Here is a 10,231-nt window from a genome sequence, read left to right on the forward strand (position 1 = left end):
CATTACTCTATTTTTTGTGACCTTGTAAAAAATTGATCTAAAATAATGCATGCTTAACTTAAAACTTATACATTTTTACGTATTTATTATTTAAAGAGTTTTCATGTCACTAAATTTGCTAACTAGTTCAAAGTATAAAGAAAGTGAGAATATAAATTTATTTAAACAATTAAATGAATAAATACAAAAACACATCATGCGTGTTTAAACTTTTAAAGAAGAATAATTAGAAGTAGAAAACATAAAAAATTAAAAAATATTCACTTAACTTTATTATAAGTTATTGTTATAACAAATAGAAACCCAAAAAATAAATGAAAAATCCATTCAAACAAAACTTCTACAGATCACTAAAAATAATTTTTATCAAAATCTTTAAAAAGTTTAATTTTAGTAAAAGATTGAGATAATTATAAATAGACCTATTTTACACGTAGGATGAATAAAATTCTTTTAAAAATATTTTTTTACAATATACTAAAATTAGATTTGACAGTATCATGGTGGAATAGTTATGCATAGTAAAGTTTTTTGTATACTGTGTAAAAAATAAAAATTCTATAAATATATTGAATCATTTGTGATTTTGGCTTTCGCTCAAAGTGCTCTCTCCCTTCTCCATTTTTGCATCCTCTTCGGACACTCCGATATTCCATTGATCTTCCACTCTCTCAACTTCCAAAGTTATGATCTTTTTCTGATCACCATCCACCCCATGTAACCATGTAAGTTATTGCTCCTATTTCATCACTTCCCTTTAAACGTTACACTTTCCTCTCTCAATTCCCCTATTTTTTTTATTTTTTATTTTCACTTCCATCCACTTCTATTATCTTTGTTGGATTTTGACGTACTTTCAGTTTCTACCCTTTCTTCTCTGTGAGTTCATTTTGAATTTCTCTTCGTGTGCGCGTGCGTCTGATTTTTTCTTTAAATGTTTATTATTGTTTTGATTTTTGAGTTGTTGGTAGTGTTTTTTTTTTTTGTCTTTCTATCGTAATTGTGGAATGCTTGTTAGTGGTTACTTTGAAAGACCAGGTTCAGTGGGTTTGGATTGGGATCTATGTGGGATCTCTCGGTTTCTGTTTTCTTCTTATTATATATTATTCTCATCTTTGCGTGGTTTAGTTTATAATGTTTATGCTGGTTAATATTGGTTCTTGTGCTTTTTTTATTTGTTTTTTTTTTTTTTGTGTGTATATATAGAGATTATCACCTGGGTGGCTTCTTCGTCCGAATAAAAAGGAAAAAGATTGAATTTTGACGCATTCCCAGAACATATGTTGCTTTTTTGAGTGGTGGCTAGCTATTTCATGGGTTGAACTTGAAGAATTATGGGTAGCTTTAGCGAATTCGAAGAATGTCGGTTTTTTGATGCTCAAGAAGATGTTGTGTCCATTGCAGATTCAGTATCTGATGGAACTGACACCCTTGACATCAAATCTACTTCCAATGGAAGAATAGGATTGGAGGGCTTTGACTATGATGTGTGGATTCGGAGCCCAAGGAGTGTTCGAGAGCGTAGGGGCAAGTTTATGAAGAAGATGGGACTGAGTGTGAATGGGATTGAGAATTCAGTGGATGTGGTCGGTGTTGTTGAGCAGGAAGAGGTGAGGGATAGAGTGGAGTATAGTAGTGGGGCTGTGACTAGAACTTGTGATGGTTTTGAAGAGGAGTTCTGTTCGAGTCGGTCATCTATGTCTTGTTTTTCCGGTATTGATTCTTCAAAGGAGTTTGGTTTGGAGGAGAACTTGCTGTGCCAAGACAAGAATTCAGACAAGAGAGTTGAGTGTAATGTGGATCCAAAGGGGGAACAGAGGAATATGAGGGATGGTAGGGATGTGGTTCTGGATCGGTTGGCGAATACAGGGGAACCTGATGATTCTGAGAAACCCTCTGGGGTAACTCCTTCTTGGCAGACGAATGGGAATAAAAGGAGTTGGCTCAGAAGATTGCGGTCATTTACATGTATGCTTGATAATCAAGGTGATAATGGTTTTGGCTCAGGATGTAGGCTTCAGAGAGTTAAGGTTCGACAATGCAAGAAGCAAATGAAGGAATTATCTGCTCTTTACATGAGACAAGATATCAAAGCGCATGAAGGTTCTATTACGACAATGAAATTCAGTCCTGATGGCCAGTATCTTGCAAGTGGCAGTGAAGATGGAGTTGTGCGCTTGTGGCAAGTGATTGAGGAGGATATGTCTAATGAAATTGACATTTCAGAAATTGACCCATCCTCCCTTTACTTTACAGTGAATAATCTCTCTGAATTGAAACCTCTGTTTATGGACAAGGAGAAAATCAACAAACTGAAGAGCATGAGAAAAACACAAGATTCAGCATGTATCATTTTCCCTCCTAAGATCTTCAGGTTGTTGGAGAAACCATTGCACGAGTTCTATGGGCATAGAGGTGAAGTATTGGATCTCTCCTGGTCAAAGAATAATGTGAGTGAATGTCAAAAATTTTTGTTTTCTAGCAAGAAAGGCATTCGCTTGCCTATGAAAATTGATTTGGTTCTTCTTTTTGATGCAGTATCTTCTCTCATCATCCGTTGACAAAACTGTCCGTCTGTGGCAAGTGAAATCCAATAATTGCTTGAAAGTTTTCCCACACAGTAATTATGGTGTGCATTACTACAATTCTGTTCTGATTTTTGGCATTGTTGAACCATTTATCTTAATTTGTTCTCATTACTTCAAAATTTTCTTATGTTTCTTTTTGTTATTTGATAATGTTGTGTAGTGACATGCGTACAATTCAATCCCGTAGATGATAATTATTTCATTAGTGGATCTATAGATGGAAAAGTGCGCATCTGGACGATTCCTGATTGTCGTGTCATAGATTGGACTGACATTAGAGATATAGTAACGGCAGTATGTTATCGACCCGATGGCCAGGTAGAGCAACTCTTTCTTTTTACATGCTTTCTTCTATGGAAGGAAATACTATATAGAAAATATTGACATGAATTACCTGCTTTATACAGGGAGGGATTATTGGGTCCATGGCAGGAAATTGTCGATTTTATAATGTATCAGGTATAATTCTTTGGGTATATTTTCCTCTAGTGAGACTACTTAGATGTCATTTAGTAGATTTCATAATATCTCATATAATTAGGATTCAAAATGTTATTGTGCCATGGTGGATGGGTGATTGATAGGTGGCTTGGTGGACCTACATTCTGCACATGCTTGAAATAAATATTTTTTTTCTTTAGAATAACGATGATGTATAATCATGGACAAATTATGATTGGATGTGAATGTCAACGGCTCTAATGTAATCACTTAAACACTTTAGCTAGGTGCTCATTGCTTGTGTTTCATCTTTTGCTTGAAGCAGATAATCAGTTGCAGTTGGATTCCCAACTATGTTTACTTGCTAAAAAGAAATTTACTGGAAGAGGGATAACAGGCTTTCAGGTATTTTCTCTTTTTATTTGGCTTCTTGCATCAAATGAATAATTTTGGCTTAATTCCCATTCATTTTTTGCTGTTCTATATAAGCTGCTCTTTATTTGGCCAACTGATTATATTTTATTTGTTTCAGTTTTTTCCACAAGATTGTAACAAAGTTATGGTTACCTGTGCGGATTCACAAGTCAGAATCCTTGACGGGCTTAATGTGATTGGCAAATACAAGAGTATGTTCGTTATCTTATTCTTATGTTTTACAAAGAATTGTTCTTGGATCTGTACTTCTGCACATTCTTTTAGGATTTTGTTTAGTTATTGTTCTGGCATTTTATTGGTTTAGCAATTATTGGTACATTCCTCTAATTTGCATTTTATTTCATATTATGTTTCTAAAAATTCTTGTTCTGTTTCTGTAGGCGTAGGCACAGGGAGCCCAATGAGTGCATCTTTCACTTCTGATGGCAAACATATATTATCAGCATCCGAGGATTCTAATGTATATATGTGGAATGTTAGTCAGGAAGAGTCTATTCCCATGAAAGCTAAGAAGATTTGGTCTTCTGAGCGGTTTTTCTCAAACGCTTCCATTGCAGTGCCTTGGCAAGGTTTGAAACCTCAGACCGTGGAAAATGAACACCAATGGAATGTCCTAGATAAAACTTCACCTGAATCTGGACATCTTAACCCACCTGCTTCATTCTCCCTGGGTCAAGAGTATTTCTTGGAGGCTTTGCCTAAGGGATCCGCAACTTGGCCGGAGGAGAAGCTTCCAATTTCTAGCTCGAAGGCAAAAACGTCTACAATGCTTAAATCCGAGTACAGGTTCCTGAAATCTTCATGCAGGAGTACCTCTCGTTCTCATGCATGGGGGATGGTCATTGTGACTGCAGGCTGGGATGGTCGGATAAAGACATTCCACAATTACGGATTACCCGTACCCGTTTGAGAAGGGGGGGAGGGGGAGGTGAATTTTCCTTGGCATAAGCAAGCTGTCCTCGGAAAATTACATGGTGCTGATGTTGTTGGAGTTGAGAGTGATGTTGACTTTGGCAGCAACTGTGACATAGCATGTCAAAGTCAAAGCCAAAGCATGAATTAGAGGAACTTTGGCTTTTGGAGGGGCCCCCTTCACATTGGTATCGCTGGTTGAACAGTGACAAGTGGTTACATTACTGTGGTTCAAAAATGTAATGTTGCTGGAATTTAGCAAGTTGCCAAGTTACATTGCCTTTTGATAATCTAGAATCTGCTGGCCCCTAAAGGAGATGCAAATTCATGTGTTAGAAGCTTGGAAGGGGGTCCTATCAGATATTATTTTGATTATGTTGAAAGGACTGTGGGGCCTTCACAACACTCCATGCTTGCTACGATGAGTGGAGGAGATTCAAGCACTGCTGATTGAGGTTAACCTTGAGCAAAATTGCCATTTAGCAGAGATAGAGCTGTGTGTTTTCATCATTACATTATTGGCAGGGCTAACTAATTGGATCTCTTTGTCTGCCAATGTGGCCGTCGATCTCCTGGTGGGGCCGCCGGAATTGGACATCGGTGCCTTTTGGGCTCTCCGGTGATACAAACAATACATACAACAACCAATCTAATTATTGCTGCATTTAGTGGCTCCAAGCACCTTTGGAAGCTGCTTCAATGCTCTAACAAAAAATCATTGCTAACAAAGAAATATTTCTGTATATCATCATCATCATCTCAATTTTAGGCTGAGATCACCTTTCATTAGGATCTTATCCTTTTCCAAATTGTATTACCATTTTGGTGTTTTGAGGGATATATACTATGTAAGTAAAATTTTGTTGCCTTCGATTTATGAATGGAAACAGTGGTAAACCAGAAAGAAAGTTCTTTGTACATTTGCTCTCTTTTTGTTTCACAAAATAAATTGGAACTCTTAAAAGTTTATTGTCTAAACTACTATTTTGTGAAAAGCAAACAACAGTTACTTTAAATCAAAAGGGTAATATTTACCTACTAATATAAAGTGTTATTGGTGCACTTTGAAACATTTTAATTGTTTGTGGTTGAGAACAAGAGCTAGTCCCTTTTATCTTTTGCGGTTCCAATTATTTGAATCATGTTTGGATTAACGTTTTGATTAGCAAGGAATGAAGCAGAAGATAGTGACTGGTGACAGTGCATTCCAATTTTAATTATGAACCATGCAATTATGAACAAAAAGGAATATGTTTTATGTTATTGGAAACAGGAATATGTGACACTCACGTGGAATGTAGTTATAAGTGGTTATTTCTTTCATTACACTCTGTGCACATTGTAGTTATGTATATACACTAAGATGAGAACTGAAGATTAAGGTTTATGCATTCATAAACAGAAATATCTTTTTGCTGCTAGTGGTTGGAACACTCTGTACCTTCCATCATTGTGCTAGAAAGTATTTTAAAACATGACATGCTCATTGGAGAATATAGCATCTAATCCAATCTTCTAATCATGAAGCGGTTTCATGCCAAAAGCATTTATTATTATTGTTTGGAGAAGAAACAAAACAAAATCATATCAATGAACCCTCCTTTCAAAACTATATAAAGCATGTACAAGCAAAAACCACATGGTAATGGACACCATGAGCGCATATGTAGAAAAAAAAATTAATAAAAATGAATGATTCATTTTTGAATTCGTTATTAGCCTTCTACTATAATCTAATAATCTTCTCAACCTCCATTTTGGGCTTTAATATGCTCACAATCAATAGTTAAGATTTTCTTTTTACATCAAAATCGGTTATATTTAAATTTTATTTTTAAAATAAAAATAGAAAAATTACAAAGTTTCAAAAAATAATTTGTTTTTATATCTAAGAAATACAATATATTTTTTTTTTATCTCTATCTTTTAGAAATAATATTTAAATGTAGTCTAATCAGACTAATTTTCTTGGCGGATATACATTTTACATTCATATCACTAAAACTCAAAAATATTATTAAAAATTATTGAAGTTATAGCACTTGAAACAATTTGAATGGGATTATTCGCGCATGTGTTTACGTGTGTCAAATTTTCCTTTTATGATTAGAGAAACGATAGGAGGTATTATTAGTAAGATTTAAGTATTTTGTAGGTATATATTTATAAAATAATAATATTTTTTTATTTTTAATATATTTGATGAAATTTTAATAATTTTTTTATGATAATTTAAAATATTTACAACTCACATGCAAGATTTTTATTATTAACCAATTTTTTAACTATCATTTTTATATTTTAAAATGAAATATATAATTAAAATCTCACCTTTATAAAAATTGAGACATACCTATTAAGAATCCCTAACCTATTATGATTAGGCCAATCAGGCTAGTAGAGAGTGTTACCCACCTATGAATATCGGTGCAGAGAACCAAAGCTAAAAGGTGCATTAAGCCTATGTTTGGTTGGAAAAAAAAAAAAAAAGATAAAAAAAATTGAATAATTTTTTTTTAAATGTATTTAAAAAAAATAAAATAAATTGAGTAAAAAAATTATTTTATTTTTATATTATAAAATATATTAAAAAATAAAAAAATAATATTAGAAATAAAAAAAAGAATTAGTTTTTTTATTTTTTTAATATTAAAAAATTTAATAAATTTTATTAATTTCTTTAATTTTTTTATTTTTTTCAACTAAATAATAAAAAAAAAAATTGGATTTTTTTTTTCTTCAAACAAACATGGCCGGAGGAAAGAACAAAAAGCATAACTTTGGATTAACTTCATAGAGAGATTTGTTTTGAATAAAAAATTACACGCACCCGACAAAGAAACATGTAACAATTTGTCCTAGCTTTCTATGTGATACACATCATGATTGTAGTTAGTTCATTTTTTAATTGCCACTTTAATATTAAGAAATGACTACCACTTTAATGAAAGGTTTTGGGATTGATTATGAATCTCTAATTATATATTATTCTTATGATCTATCTCCATCAAGTGTCTTTTGATGTTTCTTTGATAAAAATATATGAATTGAAGTTACCATCATGCAAGGACAAAGCAAAAGAGCGTTGTGTAATAAAAAAAAAAGTAATAATAAGACCAATTTTTATATAATTAGCCAGTGAAAAACCAGTCAAAATTACAACATATGACTAAAGAGTTGGTCTATATTCCAAAGGAATGCGAATTCAACTATAGTCAATTAGGGTTTAAGATTTTTAGTTTTAACTATAAGTTATTACAAAAATAAAAAAAAATTATTTTTTATGCATACTATAAATAATCAGAATGGATATGATTAACGTTATGCGGAAGAATTTATACTGCATATTAAAGTTTAAACTCTTAAAAAAATTATCAAATCATGCGAGGTCATTACAATAAAATTTAATAAAAAATTATTAATTACGTAAAAATATTTTTATATAAAAATAATATTTAAGATATTGATATATATTAAATTAAATAATTTAATTAATTTATTAATTTATTTTGATAATTTTTAGTTATTTTCTCTCAATAAAAATATTTTTATGTAAGTATTCGGCTTATTATAATTGAAAGAGTGCATTTAAAGTGAGACATGTTAGGGTATCTCCAACTTCTATCAATTTTGTTGACATGTCAGTATTCACAGTTCACACACGGTGGTGGTTACAACTTACAAAGCAGTGAAGCACGCGATTTAGTGCTCCAAAAGATAAATGAAATTTTAGGATTTAAATCTCTAAAGTTTAAATTTTGCTTTAAAGAATAAAATGTGATTTTTTATTTTTAAATAGTTTTTTTTTTATATTTATTTTTGATTCCACCTATAAAATCAATGGTGAAAGATCACACTTTACTTTCTAAAGTGAAATTTAAACTTTAAAGGATCTAAATCTAAAATTTTAAAATTGTGTGGGTAAAGGACTTGATAGTGTTAGAACGTTTAGATTATTAAATTGTCTCATAATAAAATATATTTTTTAAATTTTTTAATAATTACTAAATATTTTATTTCTAATTTTAATTGCAAATTAACTCTATATATTTTATTTAATCATAAAATTATTTTTATTTTATAAATTATTATTTTATTATTCATCTATTATGTTTATTAATAATAAAAAACAAAAATAATAACGAATTAAATATTTCATTGATCGTAATAACTTTTTGACAATGATTAAAAGTTTATCTTTGATCCATTACATCCGTCGAATATTTTGAAATCGTATTTCTTATAAAATCAATCGATTGGATTAACAAAACAATCGATTGAATTTCAGGTTTCTCATAACTCAATCGATTGGACTTCAGGTTACCACAAAACAATCGATTGAAAGTTGCAAAACAGTATGATTTTCGCAAAAATCAATCGATTGATCATATTACCCAATCGATTGAACGATAACTAGAATGTGGGTTTTTTATAATTCAATCGATTGAAGGCCACTATTAAAATAATATATGAAGGTTTAATCGATTGGTATAATAATACAATCGGTTGAATTTTGTACGTGACTAATGGTATATTCCAATTCAATCGATTGAATATTGGTATGTTCATTCAATCGATTGAAATGTGATCCAATCGATTGGTAGGATAATCCAATCGATTGAATTTTGAATCGCGCCGTTCTCAATTTTCATATCGTTTTTATAAAATTTGAATCGCGCCGTGACTAATGGTTTATAAATCGATTGAGTTATGAGAAACCTGACATTCAATCGATTGTTTTGTTAATCTAATCGATTGATTTTCTAAGAAACACGATTTCAAAATCTTCGACGGATGTAATGGATCAAAGATAAACTTTTAATCGATTGGAATTGCCAAAAAGTTATTACGATCAATGGAAGATCTAATTCGTTATTGTTTTTGTTTTTTATTATTAATAAACATAATAAATGAATGATAAAATAATAATTTATAAAATAAAAATAATTTTTATAATTAAATAAAATATATAATGTTAATTTATAATTAAAATTAGAAACGAACTATTTAGCAGTTATTAAAAAACTTAACAAATATGTTTTATTATGAGACCATTTAATAGTCCAAACATTTTGAAACCATCGAATCCGATACTGACTGAAAAGAGTAAAAGTTTGCATTTGAAGTCTTAAAAGCTTTTAAATGTGAAGAAAGAGATTTTTTTTTCTTTTATTGGTTTTTGTTTTATTTTAGGCTAAATCCAGTAGTATTTTAATATTGGGTCATCAAAATTCAAAACACATTTTTTTTTAGTGTGGCAAACCCATTTTAAGTTGGAATTAATTTTTTTTATTTCAAATTGTAGTGGGTTAAAATTAAAAACTGTAGCGACAGTAATAAATCAAAGGAAAAAAATTATAATTTTATGATTTTTTATTTAAAATTTGTTTGGATTAAGAATTTTTTTTTTCATTATTTTTGTTTTGGACTATTTTATTTTAAAATTGATATTGAACTATTATAATAAAAACATAAAAAATAAAAAAACTAATAAAATAAGAATATCCTTTTACAGTTAATTTTAAAAGACTAAAATATCATTTAAAATTAAGATTATTTAATTTGAATTAAAAATATAATTTAATTTTAAAGAAGTAACATATATTTTTAGTTAATTTTTAAAATATACAAATGTCCTTTTAAAATTAAAGTTGTTTGATTGTTTTAAATATTACAAATTTATATTTGAATTTAAAATAATAAAATTACCATTTTTTGAGGATTAATTTTAAAATATATATTTAAAGATTTATTAAAAAGACAAAAAAAAACCCTTTTAATATTAATGTGTTTAAAAGACATTTAAAATAATAATATTAATTTTTTGTCTTGTTTCAAATTGTTAGTCTCATTTT

General features: G+C 30.0%; 1 protein-coding gene across 1 annotated transcript; it reads left to right on the forward strand.

Moving 5' to 3' along the window:
• The first annotated feature begins 588 nt into the window (after positions 1 to 588).
• Positions 589 to 5,294, forward strand: LOC107605874 (Transducin/WD40 repeat-like superfamily protein). Its single transcript, XM_016307806.3, has 8 exons — positions 589 to 725; positions 1,207 to 2,450; positions 2,539 to 2,629; positions 2,749 to 2,906; positions 2,996 to 3,047; positions 3,355 to 3,434; positions 3,562 to 3,655; positions 3,845 to 5,294. Exons 2-8 carry the CDS (start codon positions 1,335 to 1,337, stop codon positions 4,372 to 4,374), a joined length of 2,121 nt encoding a protein of 706 aa, XP_016163292.1. The 5' UTR covers positions 589 to 725; positions 1,207 to 1,334; the 3' UTR covers positions 4,375 to 5,294.
• The last annotated feature ends 4,937 nt before the right edge of the window (positions 5,295 to 10,231 follow it).

This window comes from Arachis ipaensis, chromosome B7, assembly GCF_059453495.1.
Source record: "Arachis ipaensis isolate K30076 ecotype BB chromosome B7, ASM5945349v1, whole genome shotgun sequence".
Taxonomy (NCBI): domain Eukaryota; kingdom Viridiplantae; phylum Streptophyta; class Magnoliopsida; order Fabales; family Fabaceae; genus Arachis; species Arachis ipaensis.

Coding starts and splice junctions, on each gene's coding strand:
- LOC107605874 (XM_016307806.3), top strand. CDS start 1,335: ATGGGTAGCTTTAGCGAATTCGAAGAATGTCGGTTTTTTGATGCTCAA. Junction 2,907..2,995: donor GTTATCGACCCGATGGCCAG/GTAGAGCAACTC, acceptor TGCTTTATACAG/GGAGGGATTATTGGGTCCAT. Junction 3,656..3,844: donor TGTGATTGGCAAATACAAGA/GTATGTTCGTTA, acceptor CTGTTTCTGTAG/GCGTAGGCACAGGGAGCCCA.